Below are 25,008 nucleotides of genomic sequence, written 5' to 3' on the forward strand. Positions count from 1 at the left end.
TTTTGTTGCCAGATAAAAGGGTAAAGAACCAATTATCATATTTTGCTACTGGCAAAGGAGGTTCCAATAGTATAAATGAATTTGTCAATCTTGATGATGATTTAAAAGTGCATAGCTTCTTAATATCAGAAGGAAGAGCGTTCCAGACGGCTGCAGAAGCGCATCTGAAAGCACCGCGCGATGCGGCTAACCCTATTTGTTCGATTGCCAGCCAAAATCTGCGACTGCGAGGATGACCGGAGTTCACGCGGTGATGGCTTATGCTACTTGACGAGATTCAGCGAGGTAGTGTGGTTAATGTATGGCAAGAACTTCGTGTGTGCGTGTAATGATTGCGACCTCATAGCAGTGATATGCATGTGTACATCGAAGTAATAAACTGTTTACAAGTAGCCGTCGTCGCGTGGCAATTTACATATCCACATTGGCCATACTCAATTCTGTTTTGTCACACGTAGCTGGAGGATAACTTCACTCCCCTTAGGGGCGTCCATAAATGACGTCACGCGATTTTGGACGATTTTTGACTGACCCCCCCCCCCCCTTCAAATATGACGTCACAAAGCTCTGCCTCCCCAAAAAAATGCTTCAAATCGTTTTAAACTATTGTCATTGTAGTGCGTATTTAATGTGGCGCTGCACTCTGATGTTGTAGGAGAAAACATTAAAAAGTATCGATTTAAAGCTTTCGTGACTGCAGGGATCCATCTTCTTGGTTCTTAAAATAAAAAATAATATAATATTTTATTTTATTATGTTTTATTTTTATTATTTTATTACTTCCCTTCTACGTGACTTTACCGAAAGAACCAAGAAGATTAAAAAGTATATTTAATTAAGTAGAACGTGTTTATATTTATTTAAAGTTGCACATTTTTATGTGACGTCACATTTCTAAAACCTACCCCCTCGTCACAAATGTCTGACCCCCCCCCCCCTAGGTGCGTGACGTCATTTATGGACGGCCTCTTAGAGCCGCAATGCACGGAAAGGCAACCATATATACATAAAAAAAAACATATTCTTGGTTCTTTCGGTAAAGTCACGTAGAAGGGAAATAATAAAATAATATAAATATCAAACAAGAAAAATATTAATTTTATTTTATTATTTCCCTTCTACGTGACTTTACCGAAAGAACCCAGAATATGAATCCCTGCAGTCACGAAAGCTTTAAATCAAAATAAAAAAAACATGTTTACCAGGTAAAGCCGACTGGCCCTCACAAATGAGAGCTTCAACAAAGTGCCAACTTCTCATCACCATCATCCTGTGGAAAGGTTTATCAGCGGCCAAATAACTCGAAACGCCGTGACGTTGACTCTAAATGTGGGGGGGGGGGGGGTGTGCAGAGACAAGAGAGACGCACAAACTCCAGATCTACAGCAGCAGGCATCAGGGTCTGGATCGAACCCACGAAACTCCTGTAGACCAGGCGAGGTAGTCAACATCTCCTAGCCACCGTGATGATGATGAGAGAGACACAAACTCCAAATATACAGCAGCAGGCATCAGGGTCTGGATCGAACCCACGAAACTCCTGTAGACCAGGCGAGGTAGTCAACATCTCCTAGCCACCGTGATGATGATGATGAGAGACGCAGACTCCAAATATACAGCAGCAGGCATCAGGGTTGGGATCGCACCCACGACCTCCTGCACACCAGGCGAGGTAGTTAACATCTCCCGTCTCGACGTTCGTCTTGTCCCGCATCTCGCCGTCTTGTCCCACGTCTTGTGCCGCATCTTGTGCCGCATCTCGTCGTCTTGTCCCGTGTCTGTCCGTCTTGTCCAGTCGTCTTGTGCCGCATCTCGTCGCTCTGCTGCTGCGTTGGAGCGTCCTCGCAGTTTGGTGGTGAAATTCACTGAAGACGCGAGGTGAATTCACACTCACATCACCATTCACTCTCTCTGTCTGTGTGTCTGTGTGTCTCTCTCTCTCTGTGTGTGTCTGTGTGTCTCTCTCTGTGTGTGTCTGTGTGTCTCTCTCTGTGTGTGTCTGTGTGTCTCTCTCTGTGTGTGTCTGTGTGTCTCTCTCTCTGTGTGTCTGTGTGTCTCTCTCTGTGTGTGTCTGTGTGTCTCTCTCTGTGTGTCTGTGTGTCTCTCTCTGTGTGTGTCTGTGTGTCTCTCTCTGTGTGTGTCTGTGTGTCTCTCTCTCTCTGTGTGTGTCTGTGTGTCTCTCTCTCTCTGTGTGTCTGTGTGTCTCTCTCTGTGTGTGTCTGTGTGTGTCTCTCTCTCTCTGTGTGTCTCTCTCTCTCTCTGTGTGTCTGTGTGTGTCTCTCTCTCTGTGTGTGTCTGTGTGTCTCTCTGTGTGTCTGTGTGTCTCTCTGTGTGTCTCTCTCTCTGTGTGTCTCTCTCTCTGTGTGTCTGTGTGTCTCTCTCTCTCTCTGTGTGTCTCTTGCACCGTGTTCACTGTTGTTACAAGAGACGAATTCAAATTCACACAGTGATTCACTCTCGTGCCGTGTTCACTGTTGCTACAAGAGGCGAATTCACATTCGCACAGTGATTCACTCTCGTGCCGTGTTCACTGTTGTTACAAGAGATGAATTCACATTCGCACAGTGATTCACTCTCGTGCCGTGTTCACTGCTGTTACAAGAGGTTAATTCACATTCGCACAGTGATTCACTCTCGTGCCATGTTCACTGTTGTTACAAGAGATGAATTCACATTCGCACAGTGATTCACTCTCGTGCCGTATTCACTGTTGTTACAAGAGGCGGATTCACATTCACACAGTGATTCACTCTCGTGCCGTGTTCACTGTTGCTACAAGAGGCGAATTCACATTCGCACAGTGATTCACTCTCGTGCCGTGTTCACTGTTGTTACAAGAGATGAATTCACATTCGCACAGTGATTCACTCTCGTGCCGTGTTCACTGCTGTTACAAGAGGTTAATTCACATTCGCACAGTGATTCACTCTCGTGCCATGTTCACTGTTGTTACAAGAGATGAATTCACATTCGCACAGTGATTCACTCTCGTGCCGTATTCACTGTTGTTACAAGAGGCGGATTCACATTCACACAGTGATTCACTCTCGTGCCGTGTTCACTGTTGCTACAAGAGGCGAATTCACATTCGTACAGTGATTCACTCTAGTGCCGTATTCACTGTTGCTACAAGATGTTAATTCACATTCGCACAGTGATTCACTCTCGTGCCGTGTTCACTGTTAGCTACAAGAGGCGAATTCACATTCACACAGTGATTCACTCTCGTGCCGTGTTCACTGTTGTTATAAGAGGTGAATTCACATTCACACAGTGATTCACTGTCGTACCGTGTTCACTGTTGCTACAATAGGTGAATTCACATTCGCACAGTGATTCACTCTCGTACCATGTTCACTGTTGTTACAAGAGGCGAATTCACATTCACACAGTGATTCACTCTCGTGCCGTGTTCACTGTTGTTACAAGAGATGAATTCACATTCGCACAGTGATTCACTCTCGTGCCGTGTTCACTGTTGTTACAAGAGGCAAATTCACATTCACACAGTGATTCACTCTCGTGCCGTGTTCACTGCTGTTACAAGAGGTTAATTCACATTCGCACAGTGATTCACTCTCGTGCCGTGTTCACTGTTGCTACAAGAGATTAATTCACATTCGCACAGTGATTCACTCTCGCACCGTGTTCACTGTTGTTACAAGAGGTGGATTCACATTCGCACAGTGATTCACTCTCGTACCGTGTTCACTGTTGCTACGAGAGGTGAATTCACATTCGCACAGTGATTCACTCTCGTGCCGTATTCACTGTTGCTACGAGAGGTGAATTCACATTCACACAGTGATTCACTCTTGTACCGTGTTCACTGTTGCTACGAGAGGTGAATTCACATTCGCACAGTGATTCACTCTCGTACCATGTTCACTGTTGTTACAAGAGGCGAATTCACATTCACACAGTGATTCACTCTCGTGCCGTGTTCACTGTTGTTACAAGAGATGAATTCACATTCGCACAGTGATTCACTCTCGTGCCGTGTTCACTGTTGTTACAAGAGGCAAATTCACATTCACACAGTGATTCACTCTCGTGCCGTGTTCACTGCTGTTACAAGAGGTTAATTCACATTCGCACAGTGATTCACTCTCGTGCCGTGTTCACTGTTGCTACAAGAGATTAATTCACATTCGCACAGTGATTCACTCTCGCACCGTGTTCACTGTTGTTACAAGAGGTGGATTCACATTCGCACAGTGATTCACTCTCGTACCGTGTTCACTGTTGCTACGAGAGGTGAATTCACATTCGCACAGTGATTCACTCTCGTGCCGTATTCACTGTTGCTACGAGAGGTGAATTCACATTCACACAGTGATTCACTCTTGTACCGTGTTCACTGTTGCTACGAGAGGTAAATTCACATTCGCACAGTGATTCACTCTCGCACCGTGTTCACTGTTGCTATGAGAGGTGAATTCACATTCACACAGTGATTCACTCTTGTACCGTGGTCACTGTTGCTACAATAGGTTAATTCACATTCGCACAGTGATTCACTCTCGTGCCGTGTTCACTGTTGTTACAGGAGGCGGATTCACATTCGCACAGTGATTCACTCTCGTGCCGTGTTCACTGTTGCTACAAGAGGTTAATTCACATTCGCACAGTGATTCACTCTCGTACCGTGTTCACTGTTGTTACAAGAGGCGGATTCACATTCGCACAGTGATTCACTCTCGCACCGTGTTCACTGTTGTCACAAGAGGTTAATTCACATTCACACAGTGATTCACTCTCGTGCCGTGTTCACTGTTGCTACAAGAGGTTAATTCACATTCGCACAGTGATTCACTCTCGTGCCATGTTCACTGTTGTTACAAGAGGCGAATTCACATTCGCACAGTGATTCACTGTCGCACCGTGTTCACTGTTGTTACAAGAGGTTAATTCACATTCGCACAGTGATTCACTCTCGTACCGTGTTCACTGTTGTTACAAGAGGCGAATTCACATTCACAGTGATTCACTCTTGTGCCGTGTTCACTGTTGTTACAAGAAGCGAATTCACATTCACACATTGATTCACTCTCGTGCCGTGTTCACTGTTGCTACAAGAGTTGAATTCACATTCGCACAGTGATTCACTCTCGCACCGTGTTCACTGTAGCTACAAGAGTTTAATTCACATTCACACATTGATTCACTCTCGTGCCGTGTTCACTGTTGTTACAAGAGGCGAATTCACATTCACACAGTGATTCACTCTCGTGCCGTGTTCACTGTTGTTACAAGAGGCGAATTCACATTCACACAGTGATTCACTCTCGTGCCGTGTTCACTGTTGTTACAAGAGGTGGATTCACATTCGCACAGTGATTCACTCTCGTGCCGTGTTCACTGTTGTTCCAGGATGTGAATTCACATTCACACAGTGATTCACTCTCGTACCATGTTCACTGTTGCTACAAGAGGTTAATTCACATTCACACAGTGATTCACTCTCGTGCCGTGTTCACTGTTGTTACAAGAGGCGAATTCACATTCACACAGTGATTCACTCTCGTACGATGTTCACTGTTGCTACAAGAGGCTAATTCACATTTGCACAGTGATTCACTCTCGTGCCGTGTTCACTGTTGCTACAAGAGGCGAATTCACATTCGCACAGTGATTCACTCTCGTACCGTGTTCACAGTTGTTACAAGAGGTTAATTCACATTCGCACAGTGATTCACTCTCGTACCGTGTTCACAGTTGTTACAAGAGGTTAATTCACATTTGCACAGTGATTCACTCTCGTGCCGTGTTCACTGATGCTACAAGAGGTTAATTCACATTCGCACAGTGATTCACTCTCGTGCCATGTTCACTGTTGCTGCAAGAGGTTAATTCACATTCGCACAGTGATTCACTCTCGTGCCGTGTTCACTGTTGTTACGAGAGGCGAATGCACATTCACACAGTGATTCACTCTCGTGCCGTGTTCACTGTTGTTACAAGAGGCGAATTCACATTCACACAGTGATTCACTCTCGTGCCGTGTTCAATACAAAGACAAAGATCCCCCGTGTAGCCTGTAACAGAATGTTGGGCCAAGTGCTGTTAGCGAGCAGCACCTACGAAGGCCGGAATAGCGCACGAGGGGGTGGGTGGCCAGCACCACACCCGGCCGCCTTTGTCTCCCCAGTGGCGATGTTTAATACACACCGCACCAGGCACTCGTTTGAGGCTGAGCCGACCTAGGGGAGGCTCGGGACACGTTCAAATAATTGTTACCGGTGTTGGCCGTGAGCGGGAATCAAACTCGGATTGCCGGGCTCATAGCGCAACGCGCTAACCGCTACACCACCGCTCCCTGACAATACAACAACAACAGCCATTCACCACTAAGTGGCGGTGACGTGACACAACGACGCTTGTGCCAGGCTAGGTGCACGTTTAGGCTGCCACGTGAAGTGTCGAACGCCCGCCGGCAGGAGGTCAAGGGGCAGACCCAGCAGGTACCATGGGTCGACTGACTGAGATGACTGGCCGATGCACCACCTGTGCCCCCTACTGTGTCTGACACATACGCTTTAGATGCGTTACTGGCAGAACGCGCGTATCTCATAATCGCGTATGTCAAAGGCAATTTTCCCATCAGAAATAATGATAAAGGAGGGGGTTAGGGGATTCCACTCACACTCGCAGAAATAATCGCCTCTGTTATCCTCTTATATCAATACAATATATGTACACACAATATAATCCTTCAGCATTTTTAATAAATCATGTAAACTCTACTATACTTCCTGTAAAATACAGATAAAGAAATGTAGTATTACTTGATTGTAACCCACGCCGCACTGGCTGCTGGCAACGCCGTTGGGGTCGCGGTGCCAGGCGAGGGTGGTGGACGTCGCGCTGCGGCTGACGTCGTTCCGAAAACTTCCTCGCGCGTGTCAATAAAAGGGTCTAAATACAAAGCGCGCCTTATTCCAAAGTGCCTGAACAACACCCCCCACATCATCATCATCGTCATGCTTCTGTCAAACCCCCCAACAGTTTCAAATCATGTGTGGCGACACCCTGACTCACGCACCGCAGATGAGGATGCAGTCTTCTTATCGGAAACGGTGGCACACCACCACCACCTCCTCCTCTGAACAACTAGCGACGGACACCGCTCTCGATGTCCGTTGCCCCTCAGATGAATCCTCACCCCGACGTGGCGTTCATCAAGCAAGAACACGACGACAGCGCGTGTCCTGGGACGTGGCCCGACTTGACGGTAAAGCGCGAAGACTTCGTCGATGCTGCCGGTGAGATGGACGGAGCCGCCCCTGTGTGTCTCTGAACCCCGTCCCCAGTGAGATGGACGGAGCCGCCCCTGTGTGTCTCTGAACCCCGTCCCCAGTGAGATGGACGGGGCCGCCCCTGTGTGTCTCTGAACCCCGTCCCCAGTGAGATGAACAGAGCCGCCCCTGTGTGTCTCTGAACCCCGTCCCCAGTGAGATGGACGGAGCCGCCCCTGTGTGTCTCTGAACCCCGTCCCCAGTGAGATGGACAGAGCCGCCCCTGTGTGTCTCTGAACCCCGTCCCCAGTGAGATGGACGGAGCCGCCCCTGTGTGTCTCTGAACCCCGTCCCCAGTGAGATGGACAGAGCCGCCCCTGTGTGTCTCTGAACCCTGTCCCCGGTGAGATGGACGGAGCCGCCCCTGTGTGTCTCTGAACCCCGTCCCCGGTGAGATGGACGGAGCCGCCCCTGTGTGTCTCTGAACCCCGTCCCCAGTGAGATGGACGGAGCCGCCCCTGTGTGTCTCTGAACCCCGTCCCCAGTGAGATGGACGGAGCCGCCCCTGTGTGTCTCTGAACCCCGTCCCCAGTGAGATGGACGGGGCCGCCCCTGTGTGTCTCTGAACCCCGTCCCCAGTGAGATGAACAGAGCCGCCCCTGTGTGTCTCTGAACCCCGTCCCCAGTGAGATGGACGGAGCCGCCCCTGTGTGTCTCTGAACCCCGTCCCCAGTGAGATGGACAGAGCCGCCCCTGTGTGTCTCTGAACCCCGTCCCCAGTGAGATGGACGGAGCCGCCCCTGTGTGTCTCTGAACCCCGTCCCCAGTGAAATGGACAGAGCCGCCCCTGTGTGTCTCTGAACCCTGTCCCCGGTGAGATGGACGGAGCCGCCCCTGTGTGTCTCTGAACCCCGTCCCCGGTGAGATGGACGGAGCCGCCCCTGTGTGTCTCTGAACCCCGTCCCCAGTGAGATGGACGGAGCCGCCCCTGTGTGTCTCTGAACCCCGTCCCCAGTGAGATGGACGAAGCCGCCCCTGTGTGTCTCTGAACCCCGTCCCCAGTGAGATGGACAGAGCCGCCCCTGTGTGTCTCTGAACCCCGTCCCCAGTGAGATGGACGGAGCCGCCCCTGTGTGTCTCTGAACCCCGTCCCCAGTGAGATGGACGGAGCCGCCCCTGTGTGTCTCTGAACCCCGTCCCCAGTGAGATGGACAGAGCCGCCCCTGTGTGTCTCTGAACCCCGTCCCCAGTGAGATGGATGGAGCCGCCCCTGTGTGTCTCTGAACCCCGTCCCCAGTGAGATGGACGGGGCCGCCCCTGTGTGTCTCTGAACCCCGTCCCCAGTGAGATGGACGGAGCCGCCCCTGTGTGTCTCTGAACCCCGTCCCCAGTGAGATGGACGGAGCCGCCCCTGTGTGTCTCTGAACCCCGTCCCCAGTGAGATGGACGGAGCCGCCCCTGTGTGTCTCTGAACCCCGTCCCCAGTGAGATGGACGGAGCCGCCCCTGTGTGTCTCTGAACCCCGTCCCCAGTGAGATGGACGGAGCCGCCCCTGTGTGTCTCTGAACCCCGTCCCCAGTGAGATGGACAGAGCCGCCCCTGTGTGTCTCTGAACCCTGTCCCCGGTGAGATGGACGGAGCCGCCCCTGTGTGTCTCTGAACCCCGTCCCCGGTGAGATGGACGGAGCCGCCCCTGTGTGTCTCTGAACCCCGTCCCCAGTGAGATGGACGGAGCCGCCCCTGTGTGTCTCTGAACCCCGTCCCCAGTGAGATGGACGGAGCCGCCCCTGTGTGTCTCTGAACCCCGTCCCCAGTGAGATGGACGGGGCCGCCCCTGTGTGTCTCTGAACCCCGTCCCCAGTGAGATGAACAGAGCCGCCCCTGTGTGTCTCTGAACCCCGTCCCCAGTGAGATGGACGGAGCCGCCCCTGTGTGTCTCTGAACCCCGTCCCCAGTGAGATGGACAGAGCCGCCCCTGTGTGTCTCTGAACCCCGTCCCCAGTGAGATGGACGGAGCCGCCCCTGTGTGTCTCTGAACCCCGTCCCCAGTGAAATGGACAGAGCCGCCCCTGTGTGTCTCTGAACCCTGTCCCCGGTGAGATGGACGGAGCCGCCCCTGTGTGTCTCTGAACCCCGTCCCCGGTGAGATGGACGGAGCCGCCCCTGTGTGTCTCTGAACCCCGTCCCCAGTGAGATGGACGGAGCCGCCCCTGTGTGTCTCTGAACCCCGTCCCCAGTGAGATGGACGAAGCCGCCCCTGTGTGTCTCTGAACCCCGTCCCCAGTGAGATGGACAGAGCCGCCCCTGTGTGTCTCTGAACCCCGTCCCCAGTGAGATGGACGGAGCCGCCCCTGTGTGTCTCTGAACCCCGTCCCCAGTGAGATGGACGGAGCCGCCCCTGTGTGTCTCTGAACCCCGTCCCCAGTGAGATGGACAGAGCCGCCCCTGTGTGTCTCTGAACCCCGTCCCCAGTGAGATGGATGGAGCCGCCCCTGTGTGTCTCTGAACCCCGTCCCCAGTGAGATGGACGGGGCCGCCCCTGTGTGTCTCTGAACCCCGTCCCCAGTGAGATGGACGGAGCCGCCCCTGTGTGTCTCTGAACCCCGTCCCCAGTGAGATGGACGGAGCCGCCCCTGTGTGTCTCTGAACCCCGTCCCCAGTGAGATGGACGGAGCCGCCCCTGTGTGTCTCTGAACCCCGTCCCCAGTGAGATGGACGGAGCCGCCCCTGTGTGTCTCTGAACCCCGTCCCCAGTGAGATGAACAGAGCCGCCCCTGTGTGTCTCTGAACCCCGTCCCCAGTGAGATGGACGGAGCCGCCCCTGTGTGTCTCTGAACCCCGTCCCCGGTGAGATGGACAGAGCCGCCCCTGTGTGTCTCTGAACCCCGTCCCCGGTGAGATGGACAGAGCCGCCCCTGTGTGTCTCTGAACCCCGTCCCCAGTGAGATGGACAGAGCCGCCCCTGTGTGTCTCTGAACCCCGTCCCCGGTGAGATGGACAGAGCCGCCCCTGTGTGTCTCTGAACCCCGTCCCCAGTGAGATGGACGGAGCCGCCCCTGTGTGTCTCTGAACCCCGTCCCCAGTGAGATGGACAGAGCCGCCCCTGTGTGTCTCTGAACCCCGTCCCCAGTGAGATGGACGGGGCCGCCCCTGTGTGTCTCTGAACCCCGTCCCCAGTGAGATGGATGGAGCCGCCTTCTGTGCGTCCCTGAGAGTTGGTTAAGTAATCTACGTCACCTTGCGTCGCGTGCGATAAATACACGAACCCTTGTCTTGGCTTTCACGAAAACCTCACTGCAGTCTCAATGTTCGTACGTGTTTGCACGTTGATCTTCTGTCGTACCACCGTACGTAGCCGACCACACTAATCGAAGGTGCGGGGGGAAGGACAACAAACTAAAGCGGTTCTAAAGATTAGTTTTCAATGGAGATTTTTTTTTCATTTCCCAAATCACAGTTCAGGATGTTAAGATCGTCAAAGCTGAGGGACCCACTGTGATGATGCCAGAGGAGACGGGGAGCCCCCACGGAGGATGCCCGGCCACTGCAGATCGGAACTTCATCGAGGTGGAGTTGCTGGAGGAAGATGTTGGTCAAGGTGAGTTCCACTTGGGTTTCAGAGAAAAATGCAATGTTTTCCTGCTGAATCATTAATCAGCATCATGCTACGGTGAATTAGGTGGACGTTGAGAGTGAGGTGATAGAACAATTTGTGTTCTGGAGGTTCTGACGTATTGAGACGGGTGATATGATATTTTAATGGAAAAAGCAGCAGCAAATTAGTAAACTATTAATTATTTGAAAAAGCAGAAACTATTTTTATTTTAGCAAGTGTAAGGCCCACTGAGCTGTGTAGCTCTTGTTTCAGAAGCTACCTGGCCACAAATGATAGCTCAACGGAGGTGGCTTATAACGTGGAAATTTATAGCAGCCAAATGCTCTCTAAATGCTTGACGTTGATTCTAAATGAGGGAAAAACCGCAGGACCCGGAGAAAAATCCACGCGACCACGAGGAGAGAGAGACACGCAAACTCCAAATATACAGCAGGCGTCAGGGTCAGGATTGAACCCACGGCTTTCTATATACCAGGTGAGGTAGTTAACATCTCCTAGGCCACCGTGCCACCCTTTTTCTATCCCACAAGCTGAAGAAGACCACCTCCTTCGTTTAGTTGACAAACCCTGCCCTAGTGCATTAACTGAAGATGCAGCCCAAAAACAGACGGCTCTCGTCTAGTTAGATACCCAATGGAGGCTCCGTCTCTGCGCTGTCTGTTGCATGGTCGATTTTGTGCCTGCTAATCAAGCCTTCGTAGTGACATCCACCAGTACCGCCATCGTGCTCCCAGTGATATCACCGCAGTGATGTTGATTTTAAAAATACCTGAGTTGTGCCACACACACCACGGACTGTTTTGCCGCGTCACGCTTTTGCATTATTACAATTTTTTTCGTGTGCAGCAGATGAAGGAAGTTCAACCGGACTACTTTGCAGAGCGTGCCAGACGGATCGTGGCCGACGGTTAAGAAGGAAGCTGGATGAGGCACAAGGCATCGGCCAGGTCCTGCGAGGCTGCGTGCGGTGCGGGAACAAGCTCGGAGGCTCTGCGCCACGCACGAACAGGAGGAAACAGAGCGGAGAGAGGCCGCGCCCGAGTGTGCCACGCGGGAAGGATTCCGCATTGGCGGAGGAGTCAAGAGGGCTCGAAGCGACGGACGCTGTTGGCGATAAGCCGCACGTCTGCAAGGAATGCGGGAAGGGGTTTTCAAAACATTCCGCTTTAAACATGCACTCCAGAACGCACGCCAGCAAGAATCTGCACGTGTGCACAGAATGCGGGAAGAGGTTTTCAAAGAGTTCCAGTTTAGAGACTCACTCGAGAACGCACACGGGCGAGAAGCCGCACACGTGCAAGGAGTGCGGCAAGGGGTTTTCAAAGCGTTCCAATTTAGAGACGCATTCGAGGACGCACACGGGCGAGAAGCCGCACACGTGCCAAGAGTGCGGGAAGGGGTTTTCAAAGCGTTCCAATTTAGAGGCGCACTCTCGGACGCACACCGGTGATAAGCCATACGTTTGCAAGGAGTGCGGGAAGAGGTACATACAGCGTTCCAGTTTGGAGATGCATTCGAGGACACACACCGGCGAGAAGCTCTACCTGTGCAAGGAGTGCGGGAAGAGGTTCCCGCAGCGCTCTCATTTGGAAATGCACTCCAGAACGCACACCGGCGAGAAGCCGTACGTGTGCAGGGAGTGCGGGAAGGCGTTTTCGCAACGTTGCGCCTTAAACACTCACTCCAGGACGCACACGGGTGAGAGGCCGCACGTGTGCAGGGAGTGCGGCAAGGGGTTTGCGGCGCGCACCTACCTGAACAAGCATTCCAGAACGCACACGGGCGAGAAGCCGAACGTGTGCAAGGAGTGCGGGAAGGGCTTCGCGCAGCCCTCCGACCTGAAGACCCACTCGCGGATACACAGCGGGGAGAAGCCGCACGCGTGCAAGGAGTGCGGCAAGAGGTTCACCCAGCGCTCCAACCTGGAGACGCACGCCAGGACGCACACCGGCGAGAAACCGTACGCGTGCGACGAGTGCGGCAAGAGGTTTTCGCAGCGCTCCAATTTGGAGAAACACTCGAGGACGCACACGGGCGAGAAGCCGTACATGTGCGAGGAGTGCGGAAAGAAGTTCACGCAGCGCTCCAATTTGGAGAAGCACTCCAGGACGCACACGGGCGAGAAGCCGCACGTGTGCAAGGAGTGCGGGAAGGCGTTTTCGCAGAGTTACAATCTAGAGACCCATTCTAGGACGCACACCGGCGAGAAGCCGTACGCGTGCAGGGAGTGCGGGAAAAGGTTTACGGAGCGTTCAAATTTAGAGAAGCATTCCAGAACGCACGCCGGTGGGAAGCCGCACGTGTGCAAGCAGTGTGGGAAGGGGTTTGCAGCACTTAATGAGTTAAATAAGCATTGTAGAACACACGCGAGGGAGAATCCACATTTACTAAAGGAATGTGAGAACTGAATTAAAGGCATTTTAGAACGCACCCTAAGGGAGAAGCAAAACGTGTCCAAGGATTGCGGAGAGGGTTTTGCATAGTGTTCGCATTTAGACTTATTAAGCAGTCCCCCTCCTTAACCCCCTTCCATTCCTCTCTCAAAGCCTCACCTATTCTCCATCGTTCATTCCCTTCTTTCCCGCCTCTCCCCTGTAGCCCCTTTCGTGATCCCCCTTAAGGACCCCTCCATCGCTGCTGTTACTCACTCCTAAATACCCTCATAGCACTTCCCCCGAGTGCCAACAACATCCATTCTGCGTCGCCATTTCGTTAGGCTATGTCAAAGAGAGCGCCTTGATTGAAGGCGCTGCCTCTATGAAGATACAATTAGATTAGAATTGGCGAGGTGCCACACAGTCGTACAAGGAGAGTTGGAAAGAGTATTTTGTGTGTCAATGCCGGTTAAAAGACAAAAACCACAACACACATTGTGCAAAGGATTGTGGGACGCGGTTTTCATTGAACGATATTGTGAACAGTCATTCTATAGAACACACTGTTGAAGCGTTTTCTTTTTTAATGTAAAGCGACGTTGATTGTTTTTGAATGCTCTTTTATTTCTGACTGCGGACACGACAGTGCTGTAACGTTTTTTTTCACAGGATATAACAAACAAAAAACTATAAACATCAATTTGAAGATCATTCCAAAGCGCATGGTCTGATGCATGTATGCTTAGCGTAAAAAAATGTATTTCACACCTGAATTGTTACATTCCGAATTAATATTATTGTTAATGGCTGCCTATCATTAAATCATATACTTGTGAAAAAGTCTACAAAACATGCATAAATGTCTTCTCCATAATCTAACGTTTTCTCTGTGATATGCCTTACATATGTAATGACGCACTCAGAGACACTGGGAGTAGGAGGCACTTCACAGCTCACAAGAGGTAACTACAACTCTCAGTCAGGACAGCTGGCAGACTGCCTGACTGACAATGCCGAGAAGGTGAAGACATCGACGGCGACGAAGACCCTAGCAGCACAACGGGATCCCACTCCAAGCAACAGCCCCGAGCCTTCGCCCGGGGTCCCCTTTTATCCTCCTAGCGTCACCTCGCTCCGCCCTGGCCACGTCCCCTTTATCGAACCTACTCGCGGGCTCCCGGGCTTACTACCTCACTTGCCCCCTCTACATCCCTCTCTCTGACTTATCACATGACCTGCCGACAGACGGGGCTGCTGCAACTGCAGATCCCCTTCTCTGCCAGCAACCCGCGGTATACTACGTAGTGACCCATTCCATGTCACTACACATATTTGACCATTGCATTTCCCTCCCGATCTGAAACCACGTTGATTTTCCGCAGTTTATTTTCTTTCATGCCAACCGCGGCCTGGCAAATTTGAGTATCCACGGGTAAAGCATGGTTTTAATGAAGTCACGTGATGAAGAAAACGCGTCCTATGCATTTCAGCTTGACGTCATTGTATCGCGTGATGTTGTTGCAAATTTCACCGGTGTGTTGGAGAGCCAAGCCACAACATTTACAATCTGAGTACGACGTTTCGCCAGTAATTACAACTAGCTTCATCGGCCGACAGCCAGATTTGTGGAGAAGTCCACCTGTTTCGTTCCTTATATAGAAGCGTAGATGTGGTGACCACACTTCTGCGCTCTTTTAATTTGTATACATGTCTTTTCTTTTCCATAATAGAAGTTTTTTTGGGTTAGATCGCATAAATATATAACTGTGTCGTTAGAACCCGCCACCACCCGACGCAGCCAACGAGTCAGGGTTGTCGCGTCAACAGAAAGTGGCCATTTTGTGCGCTCCCACTGCTGAACTTGGCACCCCCACGTGACCCGCTCCAGGTCACACCCACGTGACCCGCTCCAGGTCACGCCCCACGTGACCCGCTCCAGGTCACGTCCACGTGACCCGCTCCAGGTCACGCCCCACGTGACCCGCTCCAGGTCACGCCCCACGTGACCCGCTCCAGGTCACGTCCACATTGCGGCCGGCACCGCCCCCTCGTTGGATCAAGGACTTGGTGGACTATTATTATTTGGTTCTTTCGGTTAAGTCACGTCTAAAGATAAAATAATAAATTAAATAATAGCATACGACGTTTCGATTGCAACACAAGCAATCGTCGTCAGGTATAATGAAATAGCGACATAAAATCTAACCAGAAAACTATAGACAGACATTAGCAGACAGATATCACCAAGATACACAGAGAGAGAGCAACACAGGTAACAGAGAGGGGTGATCATCTCTGTGGGGTGGCCAATCGGATTCCTTGAGAAGGTCGGGGCCAGGGATGGGCTCGTTTCGTTTTGTTGCGTCTCGCGCTGCATCTTGTCGTTTGCTGGACGGTGAATTGGGGGGCAGGGACTACAAGAAACACGAGGACAGAGAGACATCGACTTGGAGAGAGAGACACAAACACAGATACGTGGAGAGACAGAGACAAACACAGAGACGTGGAGAGACACAACACGGGGTGGTGAGTCATTCAACTCGCCCTTGACAGGGCGTGGGGAAGTATGGTCAAATAACTTGCACACTACCTCAGCAAGGCGTGGTTTGGGTGGGTTGGGGGTGGACAATCCATCCAGCAGTGGATTGACACCCAGGCGGCTTGTAGAGCCGCACAGGCTGAGTATTACAACTAACAAGAACACGTTTAAGAATCACAATGTCAGTTGTCCTTTTCCCACGTCTCTAGCGCGGTTTGGCTACGTACGGTGTGAAAGAAGTTCAATATACTACACTATACACTTAAGATGTACACTACATACTACACTACAGTCTGCACTATGCTACACACTACACTCTACAGTACTATACACTATACTATACACTACATTATACACTATAATACACACCACTACTATACATTCTACACTATACACTACATACTACACTACAATACACACTACACGATTATACACTACATTCTACACTATACATACTACACTATACGCTACATACTACACTATACACTGCAATACACACTACATTATACACTACATAAACTATACGCTACACGCTATACAATACATTATACTACACTATTATACTCTACACTACAATACTATACACTATACTATACACTACATTATACACTATAATACATACCACTACTATACACCACATTTTACACTATACACTACATACTACACTACAATACACACTACACTATTATACACTACATTCTACACTATACATACTACACTATACACTGCAAAACACATTACAATACACACTACATTATACACTATATAAACTATACGCTACACACTATACAATACATTATTCTACACTATTATACTCTACACTACAATACTATACACTACACCATTTTCTAAATTGAATTTATTTAGAACTGATATTTGTGTTTAATTTGTTGTCCTTCCCCCGTGCCTCCGATTGGCATGGTTGGCTACGTACGGCCCAAAAGAAATGCAACATACACTACACTATACACTACACTATACACTACACTATACACTCTACAGTACTATACACAGTTTTTCTCCTGCTTTTCATCACTGTTGGGTCACTTCCTCCTCACAGCCACCACTAACACCGATGTGACGATTATCTGCACCGGTCCTGGGCCTCCACCCCTAGGTCGACTCAGCCTCAAATGAATACCTGGTGCGGTGTGCAGTAAACATCGCCACTGAGGGAGACAAAGGCGGTCGGGCGTGGTGCTGGCCACCCACCCCGTCGTGTGCAGTGCCGGCCTTCATAGGTGCTCGCTAACTGCACTTGACCCAACAGTGCGTTGTAGGCTACTCGGGGGATCTTTGTCTTCGTGCTTGTCCCCATAATTTCCACGCACTTCAGTGGGTGACTGCTTATCCACGATCTATCCCATGGGAATTTAGAGTCTTCCACGGAGAGATTCCGGCACCGGGGTAATCAAACTCTTCTGCGCTTCTCCGCTCTTCCTCAGATGGATTCACACTTCGAATTGCCGTTCGTCAAGCAGGAAAAGCAAGAGCATCCAAACCCAGGAGTGGCTCCTGACTTGACGGTGGATCGTGAAATTGCTTACGCTGGTGAGATTTCGCCTTCAAAACATCGACTGTAAACCAATTATTATTATTTGTTTGAACGTAACTGTCACGGCGCTATTTGACAATGCAACGAAACGGGCATTTAACCCCGAATGCAACTCTCGAAATACTCGAACGCTGTTCCAGGGATCTGCTCTGCATGCCTCGTGCATTCAATTAATGTTTACGTGTTTGCACAAGAGGGCACTGATACATCTAATACACTGAGATGTATTGTATGGGCGCCACCATGGCGAGATGTTAACTGCCTGATATACAGGAGGTCATAGGTTCGTCTGTATATTTGGTGTTTGCGTGTGTCTGTCTCTCCATGGTCACGTGGATTTTTCTCTGGGTCCCTCCGGTTTTTCCCCTCCACATTTAGAATCAACGTTATGCGTTTAGAGTTTTTGTCGGACAGTAAACCCACGACAACATTTACAATTCCAGTACCGTGAGTAGTGGGCCCGAGTTGCTGAGGAGATGGAATCTGTCTTCTCGGCCACGGTCATGCCCTTCCTGTTCCATCCTGGGTTTAACCAGGCTGGATTGTCTGAGGAGCTCACAAATCCTTGAAAGATCTGGACACATTCCTATCAGTGAGTTCCTCTGGCAGGCAAGGCTGCGTTGACTGGGTCATGTAGCACACATGCCTAGCCACCGCATGCCCAAGCAGCTTCTGTTTGCCCACATAGAGGGGGGCAAATGGGCATGACACGGGCTGGAGAAGAGATGGACTGATGCAGTACAGGAGGATCTGGAGTTGAGTGGACTTGCCAAAAGATTGATACCAGCAGTGTTAAAATCTGCCACTATGGAGGAGGCTTGTGAAGGACATTACTGCGCAGTCGGAGGCAGTCACCCTCCAACAACAACTGAGGGCAGAGGAGCGAAGCTCACAACAATGAGTGGAGTGCCGGGCGGATAAAATACAGTAAGTTGACAAAGTCGGGGGTGCAGCTGATGCATCTATTAGTCATCTCAGTCAGCCAACCCATGGCACCTGATGGGTCTGTCGACACTTCACGTGGTCTCAACGTGCACCTGGCCTGGCACAGGCACAATAGTGAGGTTACCGTGACTCAGTGGCGAATGGCGAGTATTGGTATTGGTGTGTGTGCGTGCGTGTAAACGGTGTAGTGGTTAGCGTGCTGTACTACGAACCCGGCGACCCGAGTTCGTTTCCCACTCACTGCCAACACCGTTGACGATTATCTGAACCGGTACCTGGGCCTCCCCAAGGTCGAATCAGCCTCAGATGAGTACCTGGTACGGTGTGTAAACATTGCCAATAGGGAGACAAAGGCGGTCGGACGTGGTGTTGGCCACCCACCCCCTGGTCTGCTTTTTTTGGCTTCATCGGTGCTCGCTAACAGCGAGTTCAAGTTTCAAGTTCAAGTTAATTTACTAGGTATAGCCCTGTGAGCCATTCGGCTCTTGAATCGGGTGCAACCGCAAAAAACAAAATAACAAAACATGAACAAGAAAACATCTTAAAGTGACTATGTGACTAAGTGCAAACAGAAAATTCAAGAAAAGACAACAAAATATTGCAGAAAAAGCACCGTACACCACCAACGTCGTGTGCAAAAATCCCAATGGGATGCAAGTAAAACAACAACAACCACAAGACAACTTAGATTAAGGCCTTCAGTCTAACTCCGTACTACAACAAACAAACATGGCCAAACCAAAAAACTTTTCGAAATCACCAAAATAAAGCCATAAAAGCAATGAAGCAGTGATCATAGGAACTGTGACCGAATTTTCACAATAAACGACATAAATAACATGTACCACCAAACCCTGCAGCCATAGCTGGCTGCATGAGTCACTCCACAACAGCAGCAGCATCAGTCGGAGTATGAAACATTTTCAATGCACCATTAAGATCAGCACACTAAATCAAAACACAGGTCATACTTTGCAGCGATCATCCGGAGCGAAACATTTTATTTTAGGCCAATGAATAGCAGTGGCAGTTTGGGGTGTACAACTCCTCTAGAGCAGTTTTGTGTGAAGATCTCATAGGTAGTGATTCAAGTTGCAGTTTATTGGCGATAGCATTCCAGACCCACTTACCCATGAGTCTGTTAAGGCTACACATGGATCTTTGTACTCATGCACAGGAGTAGTCGTGAAGCAAGAGGATGAAAGGAGCCCGGGCGCTGAGACACTGAGGATGGAGGTGAAAACCGAAGCGGAGGAAGACGGTAAGACCCCTTCCTACAGGCAGGGAGATGCCAGAATCAGAGGCAAAACTCAGGCAAGTTTGTACGTACGTGTGTATGTATGTTGAATTTCTTTCGCAACGTTTGTAGCCAAACGTGCTAATTGGAGGTGCGGGGGCAGTGTTGAGTCAATGGGCAGTGTTGAGTCAATGGGCAGTGTTGAGTCTATTGGCAGTGTTGAGTCAATGGGCAGTGTTGGGTCTATTGGCAGTGTTGAGTCTATGGGCAGTGTTGGGTATATGGGCAGTGTTGAGGCTATGGGCAGTGTTGAGGCTATGGGCAGTGTTGGGTCTATGGGCAGTGTTGAATCAATGGGCAGTGTTGAGTCTATGGGCAGTGTTGGGTCTATGGGCAGTGTTGAGGCTATGGGCAGTGTTGAGTCTATGGGCAGTGTTGAGTCAATGGGCAGTGTTGAGTCAATGGGGAGTGTTGAGTCAATGGGCAGTGTTAGTCTATGGGCAGTGTTGAGTCTATGGGCAGCGTTGAGTCAATGGGCAGTGTTGAGTCAATGGGCAGTGTTGAGTCTATTGGCAGTGTTGAGTCAATGGGCAGTGTTGAGTCTATTGGCAGTGTTGAGTCTATGGGCAGTGTTGGGTCTATGGGCAGTGTTGAGGCTATGGGCAGTGTTGAGGCTATGGGCAGTGTTGGGTCTATGGGCAGTGTTGAGTCAATGGGCAGTGTTGAGGCTATGGGCAATGTTGGGTCTATGGGCAGTGTTGAGTCTATTGGCAGTGTTGAGTCTATTGGCAGTGTTGAGTCTATGGGCAGTGTTGAGTCAATGGGCAATGTTGAGTCAATGGGCAGTGTTGAGTCTATGGGCAGTGTTGAGTCTATTGGCAGTGTTGAGTCTATTGGCAGTGTTGAGTCTATGGGCAGTGTTGGGTCTATGGGCAGTGTTGAGGCTATGGGCAGTGTTGAGGCTATGGGCAGTGTTGGGTCTATGGGCAGTGTTGAGTCAATGGGCAGTGTTGAGGCTATGGGCAGTGTTGGGTCTATGGGCAGTGTTGAGTCTATTGGCAGTGTTGGGTCTATGGGCAGTGTTGAGTCTATGGGCAGTGTTGGGTCTATGGGCAGTGTTGAATCTATGGAGAGTGTTAGTTTTTGGACAGTGTTGAGTCTACAGGCACGCACTCTCCTACCTCTCCCCTTTCATCTCTACTCCCCTCCACGCACTCTCCTACCTCTCCCCCGTCACTTACTCCCCTCCACGCACTCTCCGACCTCTCCCCCACCTCATCTCACTCTACTCCCCACCATGCACTCCCATTTTCAAAATCACAGCTCCAGATGTGAAGTTTGTTAAAGTCGAAGGAGCTGGCGAGAGCCAGCCGGAGGAGACGGGCGATTGCTGTAGACTTGCGGATGCTTCGGACCAGAACTTCATCGAGGTGGAGTTATCGGTGGAGGACACGAGTGAAGGTGAGAGTCCCCATCACCGACCATACGTCGTAGTCGTGCTACTTCTGGAAATTGCGGCGTGAGCAGAAGAAAAAGAACCACAATCACTCGCTGATCTCATCAAGGAGCATTCACCATCATCACCACCACGCCAACTCCGGTCATCCTCGCAGCAGCAGGGGCTTTTGGTAGGCCATGGAACAAAGATGGTGGTCACCGCATCATCAAGCAGCGCTTTCAGATGCACTCCTGCGGCCATCTGGGATGGTCTTCCTTCCGATATTAGGAAGCCACTTGGAGCTATGATGCACTTTTAAATCATAATGTAGTTTGAAAACGAATTTCTTTAGAACTTCTTTTTAGTTTAGTATGTTGTCTTTCCCCCACGCCACCGATTAGTACACTTGGCTACATACGGTGCGAAAGAAGTTCAACGTACATGCACACTGGTGTCATCCCTTCTGGATATTGTACCTAAATGGTCGTCGAACCCGAACTCAAATGACATTGCCCGTGAAAGCCTACGCGTACAGTGAACAAACCATACAATCTTGATTTGAAGCTTTCGTGACTGCAGGAATTCGTACTCTTTGGTTCTTTCGGTAAAGTCACGTAGATAGAAAAATAACTAACAGATCACGACGTTTCGATAGCAACACAAGCCATCGTCTTCAGGTGAAACAATACAGCAGGCGGACTGCTGAGGCAGGAGGAAACATAGCGAGAGAGCTACTGCAACCAGACGTTATATACGTTTGTGGTGGGTACAACCCAAGGGTAAGTGGGCAGGGCTAGGGATAAAAATTTTAAGTAAATGTAAGATCGCAGAGCTAGCATACCTCGGCTAATCCGAGGAGGGGAGGGGGAGGGGCAGGGGCTGCTGTAACGGGCGAGAGGGTGGGGTGGGGGTGAAATTTTCAGAAGCAACAAGGTGAGAGAGAGAAAAAAGATATCAAACTTAGCAAACTTAGAAATGTAAAACTCAGAGAGACGGCCAACACAACAGTTAAAACTTGATCTGGTTGATCAACGTCCTTCCAAAGATTGCTACATTTTGCATCCATCTTCTCGGTTGAAGTCATGTCCCCTCGGATTAGCCGTGGTATACTAGCTCTGCGATCTTACATTTACTTGCAAATTCCACCCCTAACCCCGCCCACTTACCCTTGGGTTGTACCCACCACAAACGTATATAACTTATGGTTGCAGTAGCTCTCTCGCTATGTTTCCTCCTGCCTCAGCAGTCCGCCTGCTGTATTGTTTCCCCTGAAGACGACGGCTTGTGTTGCTATCGAAACGTCGTGATCTATTAGTTATTTTTCTATCTACGTGACTTTACAGAAAGAACCACAGAGTATGAACTCCTGCAGTCACGAAAGCTTTAAGCCATACAATGCTACCGGTGACCACATCTCACATTCATCGTAGGTTTTTTTTCCCGCACATCGGTTAAATCGAGCCGTTGCGTTTGCACCGTTTTGTTTAACACGCGCGCTACAGCGGACGAAGTGATGGCGACGACAGAACTGCTGTGCGAGGAGTGCGGCAAGGGCAGAGGCCGCAGAACAACGACGGACAAAGCGCAACACAGCGACGATGCCGATGACAGGAACGACGACGACGACGACAAGATCGCGCGAGCCTGTGCGCGTTGCGGGAAGGCGCTCGAAGGCGCCGCGACCGCCGCCGCCACCACCGATCGGAGGAAGCCACACGCTTGCCAGGAGTGCGGCAAGGAGTTCGCGACGCTCTCGAATTTGAGCACGCACGCGCGGACCCACACGGGCATGTGGCCGCACGCCTGCGCCGACTGCGGCAAGGGCTTCGCGCACCTCTCCAACCTGGAGAAGCACGCCAAGGCGCACGCGGGCGGGAGGCCGCACGCTTGCGCCGAGTGCGGCCGGGCGTTCGCCCACCGCTACAACCTCGAGCTGCACTCCGCGTCGCACGCGGCGGAGAGGAGGAGGCCGCACGCGTGTCCTGAGTGCGGCCGGGCGTTCGCTCGCCCCTCCGAATTGGAGGCGCACGCGAAGAGGCACGCAGCCGAGAGGCCGTACGCGTGCGAGGAGTGCGGCAAGGGGTTCGCGCAGAGCTACCACCTGGAGGAGCACCGCGCGTCGCACACGGGCGAGAAGCCGCACGCGTGCCTGGTGTGCGGCCGGGGATTCGTGCGGCGCTACCACCTGGACGAGCACGCGAGGACGCACACGGGCGAGTGGCCGCACGCGTGCGACCAGTGCGGCCGCGGTTTCGCCCACCGCTCTGGCCTGGAGAGGCACGTGAAGGCGCACGCGAGGGCGAGGGCGGGCGTGTGGCCGCACGCCTGCGGGGAGTGCGGGAAGGGGTTCGCGCAGCTGTCCGGCCTGGAGAGGCACGCGCGGACGCACACGGGCGAGAGGCCGCACGTGTGCGAGGAGTGCGGCGCGGGCTTCACGCAGCGCTCCAGCTTGAAGGCGCACTACGGGACGCACACGGGCGAGAAGGCCGCACGCGTGCCGGGAGTGCGGAAAGGCGTTCAGCAGGATGTCGGCTTTGAATAGGCATTCGGCGACGCACTCGAGGATGAAAACTTTGCTCTAGAGCAGGGTGGTCCTTCACCTTTACTGCAAGCCTTGCGCCCCTTTGGTTCTCAATCGTAAAAAATGTACAATGCTAATAAATACATAGGGTTTGATTAAACAAATTAGTTGTGCTTACGTGTGGCCGTGCTTAATTTGTGTTTTCGATTATTTACCTTCTGAAGAAAAATAACGGCCATGTCTCGCACCCCCAAAAAGGGCATCTCGCACCCCCAGGGTGTGCGTGCACCCCAGGTTAAGCACTTTTGCTCTAGAGTAAGAGTGGGTCGGCCAACTTTTCAAAGAAATAAGAGAAGGAGGAGAAACATTTTTTTTGTAATTTGACTTTGACCAAAATAGTTCCAAGAGCCGCATCACACACGCTGCAGAGCTACTTTTCACGCGTACGCAGCGGCGGGTATACAGCAGAAACAACATCCCATTCTGCGTTAATAAACAAATAAGTAATATTTAAAAATACTTTTTTAAAATACGCTTTAATGAAATGTACCGTACGAGTAATAGCAGAATTCCACGACTCCAGGAAGTGGCCCCGAAGCTTACCATAACGTAAGGGACCTTGGTCAATTACAGCCAATGTCAGTTGAGCGTGGACAATTAGACCCAATTCCGAAACATAAAAAAAATGTTTAAAAATATTTTTTTATGATATAATATAGTATTTTCATCAGTAACATAAGTATACCAAGTTTTCAGTCGCTACCACATTGGGAAGTGGGTTAAAATGGAGTTACAAGATTTGAGGATACAACAACAACAGAGTGAGTTCATAGAAAGCGTGTAATAAAAATAGGTTATGGAATTAACCTGCGTCATTTAGGGTTTTGTTCCACCCTTAGTTCTTCCTTAGTAATGCAGTTTGTGACCGTCGTACAATTCCTTGTAGTCACCAAGACATTTCACAGTAAAATAGAGGTTCACGTACATCCATGTACGTCATCATACCAGGGGGGAAGGGGTTAATTGTGAGGTACAGGAACTCTACTTAAGAACATTTGACTTACGAACTTTCAGAGATACAAACAAATCTGTCCGTTTTTCATGCAGATGTAACATGACGAACCAGTGGCATATACAGCTAAAGAACATGAAGAACCAGTAGCATCTACATCTGCAGCACATGAAAAACCAGTGGCATCTAAACGAGACTATACAACTTTTACAGGTAGGAACAACAGTTCCACACTGCCCACCAGGGATTATTTGTCGTGCATAGCCCCGCCCTCGATTTGTATTTCATAGAGCGCCTATAATACATTCATCGTGTTATATCCAATTTACGTTATGAAAACAACATGCATTATAGGGCACAGACTGTAACAAAGTGTCGTGTTTTGTCCTCTCAAACCTCAGTCGATTTCCCAAACCACGACCCGTCGAGTGCACTAACCTGTTTCCATCTGTACGGGGATATAACGTTGTGCCCTCATACACGTGAGTTTTCTCCTGGTAACCGCCAGAGAAAGAGTCCTGCAACTCAATGT

The 25,008-nt window shown here is 50.6% G+C and overlaps 2 protein-coding genes across 5 annotated transcripts; both read left to right on the top strand.

Moving 5' to 3' along the window:
• Nucleotides 1-1,834: 1,834 nt before the first annotated feature.
• On the top strand, nucleotides 1,835-14,089 carry LOC133360748 (oocyte zinc finger protein XlCOF6-like). 4 transcript variants are annotated; one of them, XM_061579591.1, is made up of 4 exons: nucleotides 1,835-1,878; nucleotides 7,154-7,265; nucleotides 10,696-10,836; nucleotides 11,701-14,089. In XM_061579591.1, the coding sequence occupies exons 2-4, from the start codon at nucleotides 7,154-7,156 to the stop codon at nucleotides 13,260-13,262; spliced, it is 1,815 nt and encodes a 604-aa protein (XP_061435575.1). In that variant the 5' UTR covers nucleotides 1,835-1,878; the 3' UTR covers nucleotides 13,263-14,089. The 4 variants fall into 4 exon arrangements, with proteins under 4 accessions (XP_061435575.1, XP_061435573.1, XP_061435574.1 ...); XM_061579589.1 differs by lacking the exon at nucleotides 1,835-1,878 and having other exon boundaries at nucleotides 7,094-7,265; XM_061579590.1 differs by lacking the exon at nucleotides 1,835-1,878 and having other exon boundaries at nucleotides 7,117-7,265; nucleotides 11,704-14,089.
• A 1,540-nt stretch (nucleotides 14,090-15,629) lies between these two features.
• LOC133360759 (zinc finger protein 771-like) lies at nucleotides 15,630-23,641 on the top strand. Its single transcript, XM_061579614.1, has 5 exons — nucleotides 15,630-15,755; nucleotides 17,214-17,319; nucleotides 19,446-19,529; nucleotides 20,829-20,966; nucleotides 22,446-23,641. The coding sequence occupies exons 2-5, from the start codon at nucleotides 17,214-17,216 to the stop codon at nucleotides 23,483-23,485; spliced, it is 1,368 nt and encodes a 455-aa protein (XP_061435598.1). The 5' UTR covers nucleotides 15,630-15,755; the 3' UTR covers nucleotides 23,486-23,641.
• The last annotated feature ends 1,367 nt before the right edge of the window (nucleotides 23,642-25,008 follow it).

Source organism: Lethenteron reissneri, chromosome 69, assembly GCF_015708825.2.
Source record: "Lethenteron reissneri isolate LAM-NWPU_2019-01 chromosome 69, ASM1570882v1, whole genome shotgun sequence".
Classification (NCBI taxonomy): Eukaryota; Metazoa; Chordata; class Hyperoartia; order Petromyzontiformes; family Petromyzontidae; genus Lethenteron; species Lethenteron reissneri.

Coding starts and splice junctions, on each gene's coding strand:
- LOC133360759 (XM_061579614.1), top strand. CDS start 17,214: ATGGATTCACACTTCGAATTGCCGTTCGTCAAGCAGGAAAAGCAAGAG. Junction 17,320..19,445: donor TCGTGAAATTGCTTACGCTG/GTGAGATTTCGC, acceptor ACTCATGCACAG/GAGTAGTCGTGAAGCAAGAG. Junction 20,967..22,445: donor GGTGGAGGACACGAGTGAAG/GTGAGAGTCCCC, acceptor CGCGCGCTACAG/CGGACGAAGTGATGGCGACG.
- LOC133360748 (XM_061579589.1), top strand. CDS start 7,136: ATGTCCGTTGCCCCTCAGATGAATCCTCACCCCGACGTGGCGTTCATC. Junction 7,266..10,695: donor AGACTTCGTCGATGCTGCCG/GTGAGATGGACG, acceptor CCCAAATCACAG/TTCAGGATGTTAAGATCGTC. Junction 10,837..11,700: donor GGAGGAAGATGTTGGTCAAG/GTGAGTTCCACT, acceptor TTTCGTGTGCAG/CAGATGAAGGAAGTTCAACC.